The 20,252-nt window shown below is 45.4% G+C and overlaps 1 protein-coding gene and 1 pseudogene across 1 annotated transcript in view; both read right to left on the reverse strand.

Annotated features, from left to right (window-relative positions):
- Nucleotides 1–1,041: 1,041 nt before the first annotated feature.
- On the reverse strand, nucleotides 1,042–1,696 carry LOC130119493 (uncharacterized protein K02A2.6-like; annotated as a pseudogene).
- An 8,341-nt stretch (nucleotides 1,697–10,037) lies between these two features.
- The window catches only part of smurf2 (SMAD specific E3 ubiquitin protein ligase 2), a 74,760-nt gene continuing 64,545 nt past the window's right edge, over nucleotides 10,038–20,252 (reverse strand). Inside the window, exons 15-19 of the mRNA XM_056287985.1 lie at nucleotides 19,524–19,702; nucleotides 18,812–19,070; nucleotides 18,230–18,431; nucleotides 13,335–13,410; nucleotides 10,038–11,634 (exon numbers count right to left, since the gene is read on the reverse strand). Of these exons, the coding sequence (XP_056143960.1) occupies nucleotides 11,535–11,634; nucleotides 13,335–13,410; nucleotides 18,230–18,431; nucleotides 18,812–19,070; nucleotides 19,524–19,702 (816 nt within the window). The 3' untranslated portion in view covers nucleotides 10,038–11,534. The remainder of the gene's footprint in view (nucleotides 11,635–13,334; nucleotides 13,411–18,229; nucleotides 18,432–18,811; nucleotides 19,071–19,523; nucleotides 19,703–20,252) is intronic.

Below are 20,252 nucleotides of genomic sequence, written 5' to 3' on the forward strand. Positions count from 1 at the left end.
AAAAGTGATATATTTTCATTATTTAATTCAACAAAGGTGGTTTATTTCACAAAAACTGAAAATTTAACATGTGCAAAAGTACATGAACCCTTGTATTAGTAGCTTGTGGCTCCTCCTTTTGCAGCCATTACTTCAACCAAACGTCTTCTGTAACCACTAACCAGTCTCTCGCATCTGCTTATGGGGATTTTTGCCCACTCCTCCTTGCAGAACTCAGCCAGTCGAGAGAGGTTGGAGGGACATCTGGTATGTACCAACTTCTTCAGGTCTCGCCACAACATTTCAATTGGATTAAGATCCAGACTTTGACTGGGCCTATCCAGAGTACGAATCCTCGTTCTCTGAAGCCATTCCTTTGTAGTTTTGCTGGAATGCTTTGGGTAATTGTCTTGTTGCATAATCCATTTTCTGATGGCAGGTGTAAGATTCGACTTAGAGACGAGAGAGACATTGGTTGTAACGAACTCTTTACTTAGAACTTAACAAATTTAGGATACGCAGCCATCAGGCTACATCTGCGTTTCTTCCAGTTCGGCTCATACTTAACATGACTTCCTGGTCTCGTCTCGCGAGAGCCCCCCATCAAAGACTAACCAGAGAGCATGCGCATTAACATAAGTCCCAATACATTACACCCCTTTCCCCAGTCAACAAAATCCGCCAAGTGGCGTAGAGGGTGCCGGTCTCTTGCCGGACGCTGTAGAGGGGTAGTGGGCACAGGAATGGACACAGGACCAGAGGGATCTTCAACAGACCCGCTGGTCTCTGGTCGTGGCGTTTCCGAACAATGGATTCTCCAGCGACCACATCCGTGCGTGCAGTCGCTCTACCAAGCAGCTGATCCACGTGGCGTCGATGCATTTGCCCATCAGGAGTCTGCACTCTATATGAAACTGGGCCAGTAGGATCGGCTATCACACCAGGGACCCATTTGGGTCCCCCAGTGTAGCTCCTCATGTACACAGTGTCCTGTGGCCTAAAACATCTGTTTGGGCCTTGCAGCTTTTCTGCACTCACTTCCTGCTTGAGGTGCATCTCATTTTCATAGTCAGGATGAAGGCGATCAAAGGCCGTGGTAAGACGCCAGTTCATGAGAAGCTCGGCGGGGCTCTTTCCTGTTGCCGAATTGGGAGTCACATGCTATGACAGCAGAAACCTAGCCAGGCATGTCTGCCAGTCACCGATAGTGATCCTAGATAGGGCCTCCTTGGTTGTCTGGACCATACGTTCTGCTTGGCCATTTGAACGAGGATGGTAAGGGGCCGTAGTCACTGCTCTGATGCCATTCCGTCTGGCAAACTCTTTGAATTCTTCCGATGTGAAGGCCGCACCGTTGTCAGAAACAATGACATCTGGTAACCCGTGAGTTGCAAAGAGGAGCCTCAGTGTGCTGATCGCTGCAGAGGAGGACATTGAACTCACCATGGCAACCTCTAACCACTTAGAGTGTGAGTCCACAATTATGAGAAATGTCTTCCCCTGGAATGGACCAGCAAAGTCAATGTGTAGCCGGGACCATTTCTTAGTTGTCCACTCCCAAGGGTGCAGCTGTGCTGTTGGTGGTGCATGACGAGTTCTCGGACAGGTTTCACAGGATTTTACTGTCTGTTCTATTGCTAAATCCATACCTGGCCACCAGGCATAACTCCTCCCCAGGCCCTTCATATGCAATGCCTGGGTGTGCATCATGCAGCATGGCGAGAGCCCCCCATCAAAGACTAACCAGAGAGCATGCGCATTAACATAAGTCCCAATACATTACAGCAGGAGATTCTGGTCAAGAATTTGTTGATATGCCGGAGAATTCATGGTTCCTTGGATAATATAGAGTCGTCCAGGTCCAGAAGCAGAAAAGCAGCCCCAGACCTTCACATTTCCACCACCATGCTTCACTGTTGGGAGGAGGTTCTTTTCTTCATATGCAGTGTTGGCTTTTCTCCAAACATGTTGGTTTTGATTGTGACCAAATAATTCTATTTTGGACTCGTCTGTCCAGAGAATGGACTTCCAGAAGGTCTCTGGTTTGTCCAAGTGCTCTCTGGCAAAGTTGAAATGGGCAGCTTTGTCTTTTTGAGAGCAGAGGCTTCCTTCTAGCAACCCTCCCATGAATGTCATGGCTATTCAATTTTCGTCTGATTGTAGACGCATGCACATTTGTCCCAGATGCTACCAGAGGTCTGCAACTCTCTAGAGGTGATGTGTGGGTTGGCCTTTACCTGATTTATTATTTTTCTGGTGCTTCTGGGAGATAGTTTTGATGGGCGTCCACTTGTAGGCAGAGTTGCTGTCATGTTGAAGGCCCTCCATTTGTAAATTATTTGTCTTACAGTGGATGGATGGGGCTGGAATCTTTTGGAGATGATCTTATATCCCTCCTCAGACTGATGGGCTGTCACTACCCTCTTCTTCATGTCCTCGGATATCTCCTTTGCTCTCGGCATTGTTGATTTGTATGGGACCACAGTGGTTTGGTTGGTTTCCTCTCTCTTTTAATTAGTGCAGGCCAAACCCTTCCCCAAGGATGTCTCATTTCATTGGTCTGCTTAAATGATTAATTAATCACCCAAATGTGTTTCACCTGAGTCTGTTACCTGCTTGAATTAACCAATGCAGCTGGGGGTTCACTTACTTTTGCACATACACTAATTCCATGTTTCATGTAGTTTTTGGGCTACTTAAACAAGTCCCACTAAACAAGTACATGCAACTGATAAACATATATCTGACACTTCATACATAAAAACTGGTGATGATAGAATAAGAAAATCATGGTAAAACAACAGAAAAATCTAAACTGCTCAAGGGGTTCACATACTTTCAAGCAGCACTGTACATACCTGCCGCGTAGCTGTGGGTAGAGGCCCACCCAATCAGAAGGCTTCCTTTTTTCTTTTTCTTTTTTTTGCTGGCTCATCCAGCGAATAGCAGTCAATGAATACTGTTTAAATTATTTGGGTACGCCACCAATAAAAATAAAATAATTCTTATTTTCTTGGTTCTTGTTTGAGTGGCAATGCATTTCGCAAATGCCAGATTGTGAGCAGCCCCTCTTCTTTCACTCAGTGTACAGCTCGCGCATTGCACAGAGGAACAGAAGCCTACTTTCCGCTAGCTAGCTGCTTGTAATGTAAGTTAAGCTAGAAATCATGATGAAACAAAGCAGTTTGCTTAAATTTGTCACAAAAAGACAGCAGGAGGAAGGGAATTCAGCTCAAGTTCAGGCATCACTCACTACCCACACCAAGCCCCGTCGTATCCTGCTGTAATCATCAAAAGTGAGCTAATTTACAATTTCAGACTGTAGCAGCCTATTGCCTATTTCAATAGTATTGTTGGTCTCGTTTGTTACTGCTGGAGTTCGTTGCTCCGCTCATCTGAGTGACAGCATAGAAAGTATTCACAAGATGTCTTGATGCATGCTCAATAATCCAGGTAAGAAAACCAAAGAAGGTTGAATCAGTTCATCTGGTTACAACATTTATTGACAGATAAGTTTCTGTCAATAAACGTTGACAGAACGTTTATTGACAGAAATAAACTAATCCAGCTCAGCAAAAGAGACGTTCAGCTCCAGGGTGATGCAACTGGTTGTCACAGTGGTGGATTAGGAGCTTTGTGACTGGGTGAGAGGGGGCTAGAATTACTGGGTGTAGAACTTCCTGACTCAGACTGTTACACCTGCGGAGTCTTCCTTCTACTCAGATCAGGTCAGAAGACTCATCATACTCAGGAGCAAGGGTGAGTAATCAGCTACTGGCTGGGATGGCCTTTCCTGATTTGATTAGTAAATACTCCTCAGGAAAGCTCTCCATCTGAGGATGTCTCAGGAGGGCCAACTCTGCTCTGCGGAAGTTGTCAGCAATGGATTGAGCAGTGCTGTCGGTCTCCCCGTGCAGAGAATGTGTGGTAGCTTTCAGGAGTTCCTGATATGTGCTGAACTGTTGGACGTCAGGTATTGTCGGGCTGGTTGACTCTGCCAGCAGGCCACAAAATGCTGTCTTCCTCGGCTCCTCTACCTCTTCTGTTGGTTTTCCGGCTGGTGCCTTTGGCCAACAGCTGAAGAAAAGCTGACCCTTGACTCCAGCGATTATACCCAGCGAGATGAGTCAGTGTATTCCCTCTTGTGATAACGTCAGCATGATTAGTTGTAGAGTCGCTATAGTGCCAGGATGCAGGGTCAGATAGCTCTTGTATCTCTGCAATTCTGGCTGCCTTCTCCTCAAGCCTTCAGACTGCCTCCACTTCTTGTTTCAACCTAGTGATGAACTGCTCACTCCGATATGGCAGGGTATCCAACTGCCCGTCTCTCCACATGGCTGAAGAGCTTGAGTCCTGGAGGGGTACAGGAGGTGAAAAGGCACTGCTGTGGAGTTAGCTGGTGGCGCAGGAATTTTGACGGGCCTTGTAGAGTCCACCTGAGTCTGGTGTGCACAGCTGCAGGTCCACCAAGAGGACTTAATCGTACAGGCTCCACTGGAGTGATAAGATGTGGGTAATCCAACCCGATGTGTCTGTTTTGCTTCTGCTGCAGATACAGTCGTGACTTTCTCTGATTCTTCCTTCTGCTCACTACCATGGAGAATAGTAGTAGTCTTCCTAGATGTGTACTCAGTGCGCTAGTCTTTGCGTGGAGCTTGCTTCTCTTTATCTGAATTACTACTGTACTGGTCTCCATGCACCTCGTACTCCAGCCAATCAGCCATGTCAAGCAGCGTTGGAATAGGAGTTTGGATGGGATTCACAAATCTCTGGAAATTGGCTCTTAGGTTGTGTGACAACTTAGCTAAGAGGCGAGATACATGTGAGCCACACTTCAGCTCTGTCCAGCCCTGGTCTCCCAACTGGTGCAACATGCCCACAAGTGCACGGACTTGGAGGGCAAATGACTTGAAGGCTCTGATGTCCCCACTCTTGATATTGGGTCCATCCATCAGATTGGAGATCCGCTTTAAGACCAGATGTTGAGGTTGACCATACATCTCAGTGACTGCTCTCATGGCGTCACTGAATGGGCAGTTGCTGTACGAATCAGCAATGAGCAGCACGTCTTCACATTTCAGGTGATGTGTCAGTATCTGAAACTTGAAGCTCTCTGAGGCATCAGGTGGGTGTATGTTGTCTAACGCAAGTTTCAATCTTGCAAACTCGCGTGGGTCCTCATGTACGAAGTCGGGGATCGTTGGCTTAGGTCCACAATAAGTATCTATCTGAGGGTGTCTGCCAAATGGGGCTGGAGGCTGAGGCCATCCAGCTGGATGCAGGTGATCATGTAGGTAACGGTCATCCGAATGCCTGTACTGATCATCATGACCATAAGAGTAGCCATAAGCATGATGATAGCGATCCTCAGGGCGGGTTCTACGAACAAGAGGATGATGCCTGCCATCTTCCCAATAGTAGCAATAATCATGATGGGCTCTCAAACTAGTCTGTTGATAAAATGCAGCATGCTGACTGTGTCTGTCGCCATGAGGAGGATAGGCATCATCAGGCAGAGGGCGGACTCTGTCATCAGGCTGACAGTAGGAAGCGTCATATGGAGGCGGGTAGCCATTGTCAGGCTGGCTGTAGGCAGCCCCATCCTGAGAGTGGTACCTGTTAACACGCAGGTGGAGACTGTCATGGTGGCGATAGGCATCATCAGGCCAAGAACAATACCTGCCATCTGGCTGACTTAATGTAGTGCCATGAAAGGGGTGGTAGCTATCGGCAGAATGACGATGAACAGCTCCAGGTGGAGGGCAGTCCCTGCCTTCTGGGTGATGCATCTGCAACTGTTCCAATGCACTTGAGCCTTGAGACAGAGGGAGCCCTCTACTCTCTGGTGTTTGTGAAGGGAAGTCTTCATAGAAGCGGGATGACCCAGCTGAAGTTGCTGGTGAATGTGCTGCATGCTGACCTGACAGCTCTGCTCCCTTTAGACTTTCACTGAGCTCCTTAATCAGATTACGTTGAATGCCTTTTGGGTGTACAGACTCGTCACTTAATGACACCTGTGGAGCACTTTCACATTGACATAGGTCCTGATGACCACTAGATGGTGTCAACTTACAGATGTGGATAACATCTCCTCATGGCGTCTGGGCCGTGACCTGGCATACTGGGAAGCTAGTACAGGAGAGTTGGAGATCATGTCTGTAAGGCGTTGTATGCCCCATCGCAGTATGTCACTCCCATGCTACGTATACATCTGAGAACGTCAGAGTAAGTAGTTTGTCTGGCCTGTTCATCAATAGGAATGCGGTGCCTAATAGGGTAACGTGTCTGTGAATGTTCTCATTCATCCAGGTCATGGTTATCCAAAGGAATTGAATCAAGTGCAACAGGACTTGGTCTATATCCGTGAAGACATTTCGCCTCTCATCCAAGAGGCTTCATCAGTTCGTGCCTTTCTGACTAGACCAAGCTAGTCTAATAGCTAGTCTAATAGGGTAGCTAGTCTAATAGGGTAACTGACCTCATCGTCCTGAAGATATGATGGCAGGTAGCAACGTCTGCGTAGGCAGTCCACACCTCGTTTCAGGTCTCTCTCATCTGGCCTGAACATCTTGGGCTGAAGTGGTTGCTTGGATGCAGCTTGAAGGACAAAAAGTTGTGTGAGAGAATGTATATGGATCCACAAGTGTCACAGCATTCACTTCAGGGTGTCGAGTTAGGACACTATTTTTGTGTTCAGGTGAAAGTGTGGAAGAAGGAGACGCAGAGTCCAGGTCCAGAGTTTAGGTTCTTTAGCTAGCTCAAAGGAGGTCGAAGGGTGTGTAAGTGTGGTTCTGTAACAACAGACAACAATACAAGCCAATTAATAATAGAAATTCCAGCCTAGATAGCAACGGCGAACCTAAGCTAGACATAAGCATCTATATAGATAGCAGCTAGCATGCAGAGCGAAAGGCTAATACACAGTTAACAGTTAGCATGCAGCGCTAAAGGCTAATAATGATTGTGTAATAGACTAGCAATCAGCGATTAGCAAACACTGAATAAACATTCACACTGTACAATATATGAATAACAGTCACCAAACAATGGGCATTAGGTCTACAAAGCTATAAACAACAGAAAATTAGTGACCACAATGCACAGAAACAGTAGCTAGCAGAATGTAATAAAACAACACTCACAGACTATTACAAGTGTAAACTACTAATAAGACACGTTAGCCCCTAGCTAACGGTCTGACCCTTTAGCCGAGCGGTTAGTGATGTCGCCTTGTGGTGCAGTACACCCCGTATCGAATCCCGCACCGGGCAAGAACATAACCGGTTACATTGGTGGCAGCGGTGGGATCCGGAAGTGTGCAGATCCTCAGAAGTCTCTTCGGGGCGCGGGAATAACAAAGCGCGAAGGCGCGCTTCCGGGAGAGGGTGACGCCTGTAAACTACTAATAAGACACGTTAGCCCCTAGCTAACGGGTCTGACCCTTTAGCCGAGCGGTTAGTGATGTCGCCTTATGGTGCAGTATACTTCGTATCGATTCCCGCACCGGGCAAGAAAATAACGGGTTACAATAGGATCAGACCGGTCCTATTAAAAGATGACCGACAATGACCTGATAATGCCACATAATCGAACAATTTTATTCAGTGAAAAAATGAAACGTGTGAAGAAGGTACAAAATTTCTTGCCCCCCCCCATACCCCCTCCAGCGCCGCCTCTGGCAGCAGCCGAAAGAAGACGGGACAAAGGAAGCAACAGCTGGGTCGTGATTTCGAGTCCTTTGCAAAGCTGTTTGCTTTATTGTGAACTGTCGCGTTTGTCCCCTTGGGTGCTTTCAGGTATAGGTCTCTCGAACAGTCTGGTTCGGTCCATGTAATAGTAATAATAAACTGGATTTAAAAGTGCCCTTCAAGGTACTCAAGGACACTGTACAGAACAAATTTAAAGGATGAAGGGGGATGGGGGGCAGACGAGGAGAGAGCTCGACTCATTGGGGAAAAGGGTTTCTTTGCCACGGAAAGTCTCTCTGAGGAGGCAGGTTCTGAGCTGAGCTTTAAAGCCGGAGGTGGATTCAGCATTGCGGATGGAGTCAAGGAGACCGTGCTGTAAGGCGTCATCATCATCATCATAACCTGCTCTGATGATTGGAAAGTTGCTTTCCCATCATGCAGCACTGCCCAATTTCTAACGAGGTTTTTTCTTCTCCAACACAACTATTAACAAAAAGACAACACATCTTTGTACAAGGTGCCTTGCATCGTTAGACAAAGGCGAGTTTAATTAGAGCTAATTACACACAAAAATAAAATACTCTTACAAAATGATAGTGTTAACATACATCAAATTGCATCAGTCAACTATGAGAGATATAGTCCTGCTAGTGGATCATGCTAAAAAAAAAAAAAAAGAAAAAAAAGAAAACCAAGAGCTGCGTCTTTACTGTAACTTGTTAATAATAATAATAATAATAATAATAAAAAAAGTTCAATTCTTCAACGAGAGGCAGCTATGGGGCAATGTAGACAGATGTAGTGTAGGAAAGAGACAAAGTGATCTGTAGTGTCCAGTGCACTGGACTCGAGCGTAAATGAATATGCTTACATTTTAATCGATAAGTCCGTATCTGGTATAGAAGTCACCATCAAGTATATGTGGCAACTTAGTTCAGTACGTGTGCAATTTTTTCCTTTTTTTTTTAAGAAACTCTTTTTCTCCTTAAGTTAAAGATAAATTACAGTTTGCGTGATCCACATATATGAACAATATCTTCACTGTACAAAGCACCATCTGAGGACACGTTTCACTTTGCATACACTTAATATACATAACAAAAGGACAAAATGAGCTATTAAATTTTTTTTTTAAGTGTATGCAAATGATAAGAACAGTCCATGGTCATAGAGATTGCTAGACAGGCAGCATCTTTTAGGAAACATTCAAGAATTTTGTTTGAAATCATAAAAAAAAAAAAAGTAAATCCCCTTCTTCCGAATAAAAAAACATTACTTGCAGGACTGTTAAATGGGGTAAAGATAACAGTTCGTCTCGTTTATTTCACGTTCGATCAAAAGCCTGTATGGAGAACATGCAACGGTTTCATAACTGCTGATTATGCGCAAATTCAAAAGACAAGGTTGACCAGCCCCCCCATCCATCATTCAGATTTCTATAGGGGATCGGAATTTGTCTCGTCAGTTCCTAAATGACACCGCAAACTAATCTTGACATCTTCTGAGTAAGTTCTGCCCAACTGATTCCTAGCCACAAGTGGGTGGGGGATGGGGGGTGGTGGGTAGTGTATTGTTTCTGAGCTCTAAGCAGTAGTAGTAGTAGTAGTAGGTCAATGCCAACATCATTGAGAGAAAAATAAAATAAAACAATATGCTACTTAGCACCGCGTGGCTACAGCCATAAGGTAGTAGAGGGCATAGTCTTTTTGAAAACACGCAGACGGGTTTCTCATCTCGTTACTCCATACAAATACGGGCTCTTAGGTGCTGAACAGATTACCATTAACAAACAATGATGGGTTTCATACCCACGTAGCCCAGCTGTAAATGACAAACTGTAAAAAGGGTAACTGGATGAAAATACATCTTACATACTTGTCTTGCATGTGACTGTAGGACACACGTGGACAACTGAGTACCAAGAGTGTGGGTTTCTTTCCAGCCGATCACCGCGCTACACTGATTTCAATGATTAAGCACACTTTCACTCAGAGGGGACAGGCTAACCAAGACTCAACCTGACTTGAAAGCTGCACTTCACTTCCTCCACACTGCTTTAACATCTCTACTAAACCATCCATCCATCCATTACCCAAACCGCTTCCCCTGCTCTCAGGCTCGCGGGGATGCTGAAGCCTATCCCAGCAGTCATTGGGCGGCAGGCGGGGAGACACCCTGGACAGGCCGCCAGACCATGACGGGGCACACACACACACATTCACACCGAGGGACAGTTTAGTGTGGCCGATTAACTTGACCTGCATGTCTTTGGACTGTGGGAGGAAACCCACGCAGACAGGGGGAGAACATGCAAACTCCACACACACACACACACACACACACACACACACACACACACACACACACACACACACACACACACACACACACACACACACACAGAGGACGACCCGCGACGACCCCCAAGGTTGGACTACCCCGGGGCTCGAACCCAGGACCTTCTTGCTGTGAGGCGACCGCGCTAACCACTGCGCCGCCCTCTCTACTGAATCATGGCTTATTATTACTGTAAACTGTTACAGACTTGGATGAGAACACACATCAACAAACGTAACGCAAGATGTCCGGGAAGTCTGTGAATGGCTGGGAGAAAACCTCACGTACTCCTGACGCTGTGTGACGCAGGGTCTGGTACCGTCTGCTCCAGGATGGTGTCATTTGAATTTAAAGGGTCGGCTTGATATTTGCAAAGACTCATTCATTCGCAACTTTTATGGCACTCGGAGGACACAGTGTATCTAGGATTATCTGCCCTTGGGACATACCCCTCCTCGTAAAGGTACGAGAGCGAGGCTATGTCGAGATTTCCACCACAGCAATCTAACTGAAATCCATTCAAGCTTAATTCTGTTTTCACAAATTGTCTTCTATAATTTAAACAGTAACAGTTAACATCTAAAAGCTTTATTTTTTTCTGGAATAATGGCAAAAGGTTTCTGGAATATAACAGCAATAAATTATATATATTATATATAATTTTAGTGTTTCTTTTTCATTTTCCCATTATATAAAAATAACACATTTCAAGCTATTCATTTATTATTATTATTATTTTTTTGAACAAACCTTGATGTCTGGCTTATGAAATAGGTTTCTGGGAATGCAGCACTAGTTGTTAGGCAGCGAGCGGGGAGCCGAGATCCCTGCTGCTCTCTTTGGAAAGGGTTGTAAACAGCGGGGCACTGTCTAATTCTTGATACAGTCTCTGGTCTTATCTTTAGTTCTGGACGCGATTTTCCTTGTCCAGCCTTGGTATTACTGAGAGCACCGCTTTAAACACTAGGAGGCACCAAGGAGTCTGTCTAGCCCCCCCAACCCCCGATATACCCTCTGCATCCAGATGTTAACCTTTCTCGAGTGGTTGTGGCAACCAATGATAACCCTGTACTTTATCACAACAGTCTTACTAACGCAGCAATAGTTTCCAAATGGACCGACTTCGCATTTTGCGTGGAAAGATGCTACATGGAATACTGTCTACCTCTTTAAATGCTAAAAATGAACATACAAAAAAAAAAAAAAACACAAAAGGGGAGAGCCAGCATTTTTTGCAGGTTCCACGAGTTAGTAAATAGTCTGAGTTATTAGCAGCTGAAAGTCCTTTTTAATGATAGTAAAAAGAAGTTGGGGGAGGGGGGTGTAGAAAAATCCGGACAGTGTCAGACCCCAATGTTGGGGGGGGGGGCTTTCTGCCCACCCTCCCTCAGCCTGGTCACATGTCCCTGGAAACGATGGGAGTCCCTGGGCTAGGCGACCATAGATGACACCCCTTCTGTGTGATTGGTGGGTGGGGTGGGGGTGGGGTGGGTCTGACGAAGGCGAATCTCCGTTTCCCGCATCGGCGTGTCACTCCACGGCAAAACCGCACGTCTCCTCGATGGCGGTGAGCAGCTTGTCGTACAGTTTATCGTAGTGCTCGTAAGGAGGAATGTCGATCCGGTTAAAGCTAGAGAAGGAAGGAAAGAGGACAGCACAAGTGAATGACGAGGTCCTCCAAGTGAAACTCCACAAGGTGGAGTTTCTGATGGAGTATTTCATGCAGTAAATGTATAGAGATGTTACAATACTCTTCTCTCTTTTCCCCAACAGGGCTGTCAAAAAAGCACCAGGCAACTTTTTCGATTCAGCCAGCGTCTTTCAAGCATTTATTTTCCGTCTTAATGGCGTAGCAAGAAGCAACAAGCCATAGCCAAGGCTCAGCGTTTTCGGTTTAAACTGATATTCACCCGGATTTGATGTTTCCACGGATCCGAAAGTTGTTCCTGTGCGCGTGAGGTTATGTAACATTGTCCTCTTGTGGTGAAATTCAGCATGCTGGATGGCTTTGAAAAATAAAAACCGAAAACGCTGAGCCTTGGCCACAGGTCAAAAGACTATGACGGAAGAAGAGGGGGTATGTTCTCACGTGAGGTAAAGCAAAATAGCTGTACTTTGATAGTTTATTTACAGAAATTGGAAACAGAACATGCTGATTTAACACATTCTCTTTGTGTGTGAATGGTGTGATGCGAGTCTCCCTTGTATGCACGTGCAGTCCGTCCTCCTCCCAGGTCTCCATGGTGATGGTGGTCGCCGCTTGGACACTGTTTGGCATCTCCATCAAATTTTCTTCCATATAGTGTTGTTACCCTGTTTTAATGTTGTATCAGATGTCTTGACTTTTTTTGTTTTGTTTACATGGGGATGCTGGTCACATGGCTCAGGTCCTGGGCTGTTCTGGTGGCGTCTGGACACTGCTTGGCATCCTCCTCATCATATTCTTCATCTATCTTACAATTCCATTATAATTCTGTTATCCTCTTTCAGTGTTGTGTTCTGTACATTGTGTTTTATTCTGTACACACAACTTCCATTGCACGTTGTCCGTCTTGGGAGAGAGATCCCTCCTCTGTCGCTCTCCCTGAGGTTTCTTCCTATTTTTTCTCCGTTTTTTTCTTCTTCAATTTCCCCCCTTTTTCTCACCAATTGTATCTGGCCAATTACCGCGCTCTTTCTGTTTTGGAGCCGTCCCTGTCGCTGCTCCACCCCCTTTCTGCCGATCCGGGGGAGGGGGGGGTGCTCCGACCAACCAGAGGAGGCGCTAGTGCAGCGACCAAGACAAATACCCACATCTGACTTCTCACCCACAGACATTGTAATTGCGTCTGCAGGGACGCCCACCAAAGCCGGAGGTAACATGGGGATTCGACCCGGCGCTCCCGTGTTGGCAGGCAACGGAATAGACTGCTACACTACCCGGACGCCCTATTTTTTCTCCGTGTCAAAGGGTTTCTTGGGGAGTTGTTCCTTATCTGATGTGAGGGTCTAAGGACAGGATGTGGTGTTGCTCTAAAGCCCCTTGAGGCAAATTTGTAATTTGTGATATTGGGCTACACAAATAAAACTGACTTAACAAAACTGCCATAAAGCAACCCCTCTGTATTTCCTGTGGAAATTTTATGTCTTGTGGCAGAAAAACTGCACAGTGAAAATGAGGCTTCTGGGAAACTGATCTGAATAGTGAGATTGTGTCATTCTCCCATAACCATCACACTGTGCACGCAAGATGAATTTCCTGATGACACATTGAAGCAAAATAAAAGTTACCTGGTGCTGCTTTAAAGTATCACACAGTGTTAAGTATCACAGAATACACAGATCCCTCACCAGGTGTGGGCTTTGGGCAGGTTGTTGGTGCTGGCATCAATCTGGTGGATTGTGAAGAGCCGTGGGCCGGCAGCACCTGGAATTAAACCAGCAGTTACAATAAAGTCACCTCAGCTGTACCGTGAAGTATGGCTAGCACGCTACAGCCATATTAAGAAGTGTGTTAACACAAAAACGACGTCTAAAATTAATACGGCGAACTCTACCGCCACACACCCTTCATGTCCTTACCTAAAACCTACAAAATATTACTGCTGCAGTACTTCTGACATGTTTTTTTGCAGATTATTGGTGTTTTTCTGTGATATTGAGAAGTCTGAGCTCAGAGCACACTATGGAAACAGCAGAAACTGGACCGGATGATGTTTTTATCTGATAAAAGCAATATATTTGATGAATATTTGATGTATTTATTTGATGTATATTTGATGCAATATATTTGATGAACGACAATACTAATGTGAGGGGAGGCATGACGGTAACCACGCCGTGTTTGTAATTCTTGGGAAAAAACTGTTTTTGAAGAAACCTGGAAATTGTTAAATTTGTGCCCATGACACCGGGAGTGCACGCAGTTCAAGTTTTACACATCTGCACCCAGGTGTAACCATTGGGAGTCTACCAATTTGTTTATTTTTTATTTTTTTTAATTTTTTGGGCCTTCTGGCCTCTGCTGATGTTTAGACGAGGGAAGGGTTGCCATGTTATGCAAGTGGCGGAGAGGGGGCGGGGGCGGGGTGGCTGTCTCTGTCTCTCTCTGGGCACTGCCGTCTGCCAAGGTGGACCCACTGAACCACTGTGCTCTGCTCTGACACCCAGGGTTCATCCCAGGCCACAGAAACCCTGAGACACAGGAACACCGACTCACAAAGAAGTCAGTGATCTATACAGAGACACACACACACATCTGAACAAGCAACGTGTTCACACTGCAGCTCGCTTGTGGCAATAACGCCAGTGGCCGGGAAGGCGTTGACGGCAGAAAGGAGACAACAGAGTGGAAAGACCTCTGAACATCACCTCATTGCAGTCAGCCTTTTAAGAGCTTGAAGTCCTTTCCACACATCGGCCCATGAATGTTGCTGCATAATGATCAGGGTTCACCCCACGTGGGGGACAAGTCACAGCAAGTCTCACACATAACACTATACTACGTGACTACTGTGCTCATACTTTTTGAGTAGTCATCACACTATTGCCAATGTACTTCATGAAACTTCTCAATGGGCTGTCAATACGTGAGACAATCAAAAAATGTTCATTAAACTCTGTTACGGCTGATCTGTCTCAACTCCTGAAAGCACGCCTTTAACATCACACTTGCCTGCTGTGAAAATCCGAACGAGGCACGGCAGCACGTGGGTTAAGCAAATGGATTTCACACCAGGCGGGAACAAAAAAATTGATCAGTCTCAACCCTAGATCGCAGGAAGTCGAATCAGTTCATCTGGACACGTTTACTGAGAGAAACGTCTCATCACTCATCTAAGTGACCTCTTCAGTCTCAGCTGACTGCAGGTATCCCCACCCTTATAAACATACAGCGGCTTAACGACCGAAACCAACAATCAGCTTCATATGCAAATTACTGCGACCATTAACTAGCATTACAATGCCCTTGTGCACTATTCATAGAGGGTTGGGGAATAGTTGCAAATTGCAGTTGGTGATGGGGACATTTGATTGTTGATTTTTACCGTAAACCACCACATACTGATCAGTACTTAAGGTTTGACTCTCATCATCCACTGGAGCACAAACTGGGAGTCATCAGGACGCTGTATCACCGAGCTGACAACGTCCCCACCGACACAGTGGCCGGGGAAGGGGAGAAACCCCACATTAAACAGGCCCTGGTTCAGTGTGGTTATCCTAACTGGGCATTTGTCAAAGTCAGGAAGACGCCCAAACAGCGCACCAGCCGATCGAAGAGAGGAGAAGGGCAACGGCTGTCTAAGTGTAAACCAGTGGTGAGTCCGTATGTGGTGGGAGTGTCGGAACAGTTGAGACGCGTATTTTCCCAACACCGCGTGTCAGTTGCTTTCAGCCCCCAAAACACGCTGTGCCAGAAGTTGGTCTACCCCAAGGATCGGGTCCCCCGGCACAAACAGAGCAATATAGAGTACGCTGTTAAGTACCAGGAGGACTGCAGTGCTTTCGGGGAAACCAAACAGACGCTGGCCAAGAGGATGGCACAACACAGGAAAGCTAACACATCAGGCCAGGATTCCGCAGTCTACACCCATCTACAGGCCAGTGGCCACTCTTTCAAGGATGAGGATGTGCACATCCTTAGTAGGGAGGAACGCTGGTTTGAACATGGAGTCAAAGAGGCCATCTCTGTGAAGAGGGAACGACCATCCCTGAACCGGGGGGGGTGAGGGCTAGGAGTACGTCTGTCACCATCTTCCAATGCTGTGATTGCACATTCCCAAATCCTCTGTAGTACACACGGCCAATGAAATGCTAGTTAATGGTCATGCCCATATTTGCATATGAAACTGCTCGTTGCTTTTGGTTGTTATGCCGCTGTATTGTTTATAAGGGTGGGGATACCTGCAGTCAGTTTAGACTGAGGAGGTCACTTGAGATGAGTGATGAAACGTATCTGTCAATAAACGTATCCAGGAGACGGAGTCAACCATCTCTGATAGTCACAGGATAAACACACTATAGCGTGTGTGTGGTAGACTGTCCATGTGCTGCACTCCCCACAGTTGAGCATTTTCCCAACACACTATCATAGGAAAAGGAGCGGCAGTAAAACAGTGGACTTTTTTTTTTTTGAGCGTCACAACCCGAACGAAATGACTCGTTTCACTATCAGAATTTGATCCATTTGGTCCGATAACATTGGAAAATTTAGAAGAGTTGCACGATTAAATTATTTTATCCCATCCAAGTTGGCGGAGGAGGGCTAAACCGGATGTTAGCCGGCTCGGCACAGCCAAGCCGTCCAACGCTGGTGCGCATGCTCTATAGGCGTGGGTCGGCTCTGGGTGACTGACTCAGTGACAGAGCAATATAGTGTATGCTGTTAAGTGCCGGGAGGATTGATGTGACTTGTACATCGGGGAAACCAGACGCTGGCCAAGAGGATGGCACAACACAGAAGCGTTAACACGTCAGGCCAGGACTCCACAGTCTACACACATCTACAGGCCAGTGGCCACTCTTTCAAGGATGAGAATGTGCACATCCTTGATAGGAAGGAACACTGGTTTGAACAGGGAGTCAAAGAGGCCATCTATGTGAAGAGGGAACGACCATCCCTGAACCAAGGGCAGGCTAAGGGCCTGGATATACTCCAGAGCGGACACGTACAGCTGCGAACGCCACAAACGCGTAGTACTTCTGTTTATACTACTTACTGGAGTCTGCTTAGAGTATGTACATGCGCACATGCGCAGTAGATCTGCGTTACGCATTTCCGGGCAAAATGGTGACATACACGCAAGAAGAAGAGCTGCTTTGTTTGTTGTATTTAGCACAATCGGAGAAAAAAAAGCAGAAAGCAAGAAAATGGTGTGTGCAGCCGCTCAATCACAACATGACCAAGGAAGGGGAGTTCAGCACATTGGTGCAGGAAATGCATGTAATGGACGAAGTCATTAAAACGAGTGTTTTAATGACAAATTATAAAGATGAGGGTAACGATGGACCTCTTCACATAGCCTCTCTTCAAAGTTGGCGTCCATTTTTGTTTACCAGCGCATGCGCAGTTGCACCCTTGTCCGTGCAGACCAATGCGGACCAAGTCTGCACGGACCCAAAAAATTGGAGGTATGCGGCTGTCCGCGCGGACCCGACATGTACACCTTCTGATGTCATTCGGGGAAATGACTGATGTCTTGCCATTTTACAATTGTGTGATTGCAACTATTCCCCAATCCTCTGTGAATAGTACACTTGGCCATTGTAACTCTAGTTAATGGTCGCGGTAATCTTATATATAGTATAAAGCAAGAGTGTATGTTTGTATGTTCACTTAAAACTCCAGAAATACTCACTGTAGAACAAAAAGAAAGGTATCTTTAGAATCAGCACTTTCCAAAGATTGCACAGTTCGAAAAATATTTCAAAAACCAAGTACAACATTTGATTTATTTGCGAAAGAGGCACAACGATGCTTTGTGGAGACTTCCGGCAAATCCATCCAGTGGTCAAGGGAGGCACTACACCTTACATTGTCAATGCTAGCCTGAAGGCACGCAACGTGGTTTACCCTGAGGTGCTTAAACACTGAGCGATTAATACACACATTGGCAAAGAAGCTTGATGAATGGATTGAAAATTATGATATTTGATCATTTTCATTAATAAGATTAATTTATTCGACAATCATTTATCACATGTATCATATCATAAATGATCCTATATTTCATCATCGATTATATCGTAAAAATCATATTGTGTTGGTTGTTTTGGTGAGAACATTTTCCCTGGGCAACACCGGGTACCTCTGCTAGTTTGCATATGAAACTGATCCTTGGTTTCGGTCGTTATGCCACTGTATTGGTTATAAGGGTGGGGATACCTGCAGTCAGTTGAGACTGAAAAATTCACTTAAATGAGTGAAGAAAAATTTTTCTCAATAAATGTTGTGTCCAGATGAACTGATTCAACTTTGTGATTTCCTTACCTGGATTATTGAGCAGGCATTATGACATCTCAACCCTAGAGTTTTTTTGTGGTGTTAAATTGCCTCCTATACTAATGGTGAACTGGCATAGTTCTCAGGTTGATTGTATTGTTAAAGGTGAGGCAAGTTTATTTGTATCGCGCCTTATCACCGCAGTGGTCATTTAAAGTGCTTTACAGGCGAAAGATAATAAAAAAAGGTGAATTAAATGACAAAACACATGGAACGCTACGTTTTTGGTCAGTATTGTTACCTTGAAGAGCCTTGAAGCCTTGCAGGGGTACCCTGGAAGAGCCGGTGACAAACTGCAGCAGCCGGGCCCTGCGTTCCTCATCATACGACTCCACAGCTTTCCAAAACCATTTAACAATGTTACTGTCTGGGGTGCAGTGCTTCAGCCGAGTGTTGGACTTCCAGTCGTTGATGTCGATTTTACCCAGGCCGCAAACAATGAGCTGGAAGGGAGAAGGGAGAATCAAGCTTGTGCAACTCAAGAGAAAATACTGAGTCAAGCACGCTGTGACTCAATAAAATGAGGAAACTTGTCATAATACCGTCAACTGCAGGTAAACAACTAAGTGATGATGTTAGATCGCACTTCATGTTGAGTATATTTATGTTGGTACAAACTGTGCAGAGTTCTTCCTGAGGCTACAACGTCTCTAACAGAGATAAACATTATTTGTTGGATAAGGGATGCTGTTTGACCACAATGTTTTAGTAAACATACTGAGGTAAATAATATGAATGAACCTCCATAGTGGTATATCACATTCAACAAATCAGTGATCTTAGGTTGGGCGAGGCGTGACAGAGGGAAATGAATTAAGAGTACCTCTAGTTCCTTCTCGTCGAAAGCCTTGAGCAGGTGTTGGGGGATGACCTCGTTGAAGCCCTTCTGGAGGGCCAGAAACTGGGCCTCGATGCCTCGCAGGAAACGCCAGTTGACGTAGAGCCGGACATACTCTTTCTTGGTGTCCTGCGTGACGGAGATGCTCTTACCGTTGGGCTTGAGCTCATGCTGGATGATTTCACCGTAGGCGTTGTGCTCTACACAGAAGGTGTGGTCCAGCACACCTGTGATGTCATTGTCCCTAAGAAAGAAAAAAAGTTGAAAGGGGGAAAAAAAAGTAAAGGACAAAAAAAGAAAAGAAAAATGTAATGCAATGATCCAATCCAAGAATGTAATAAAAAAAAAGTACAACTTTATCGAAGAGTAGGCAAAGATCTCTACTTCTCCTTAAGGTAGCCTGGGACTTTTTTGAAGTCACAAATGAATAACTACACTTCACAATCGAATTTTGTTTTTGCAAGACTTTGCTGATGTTGTACATTTCTTCCTACAAGGTAGAGACTTCCTGTCTATACCCAACCATTTAGAGACAGAGAACACGGTGCTGTTTGACTTGTAATTTGAACCATAATGACAAGGTATGAGACAAGTCACGACTTTTCCTTTTTAGACTTGGGTGTAGAGATTGTCCTCCTAATTCTTGTGGAAAAAAAATGTGAAAGCTTTAAAACAATAACTCCCGTTTCCTACGTACAGGATCCAGACAAGGCTGTTGTGTAGGTCGGGGTCAACAGACTCCATGTCGTCCAAGGTGATGGGTTTGCCCAGCAGCTGTTTGTAAAAGGGCAGGGTAAAGCCTCCATCGATGTAGTGGCCGTGGAACACCGCCATGCCCATGATCCGACCCACAAAGTGGAAATATGACAAGTGCTCCTGAAGGAGAGACATAAACAACATTTTCAGCGTTTGGGAGAACATTTTTCTTTCCTCACAGACACATCTGAATGCCCATCCTTAATGTGGGCACGAAAGAACAATGACCTCAATTGTCAATTCCCCCGCATTTATCTTCCCAGAAATCTTAATATACTTGTGGGTCAAGTTAAGACTCAGCCCTGCCCTACACTATGTTCAACAGTCACTTCTATCACACGAAAAACTGATTGTCTCATATCTCAGATGAGTAATAAGTGTTGAACATCATAATTTCAATCACCGCAGCTGTACAAGAGATTTCCTTTTTGATGCATTTGACCAATACTGCATGATGTTGGCAGCAAATAAGCTAACACAGGAGTCTCAACTGGACAGTTACACTGTTGGTCCACACATGTGAGAAGTCTGCCTGGGAAACCATCACTGCTGGCCTGAGATGAGTAGTTGAGGCAACACAAGGCCAAACAAACACAGAGGGGATTAAAATTGTATAAAATAGTAACAGATGAGCAGATCTGTCTGTTACTCATCTGAACTAAAATCCCAT

The sequence above is a fragment of the Lampris incognitus genome, chromosome 10 (genome assembly GCF_029633865.1).
Source record: "Lampris incognitus isolate fLamInc1 chromosome 10, fLamInc1.hap2, whole genome shotgun sequence".
NCBI lineage: Eukaryota > Metazoa > Chordata > Actinopteri > Lampriformes > Lampridae > Lampris > Lampris incognitus.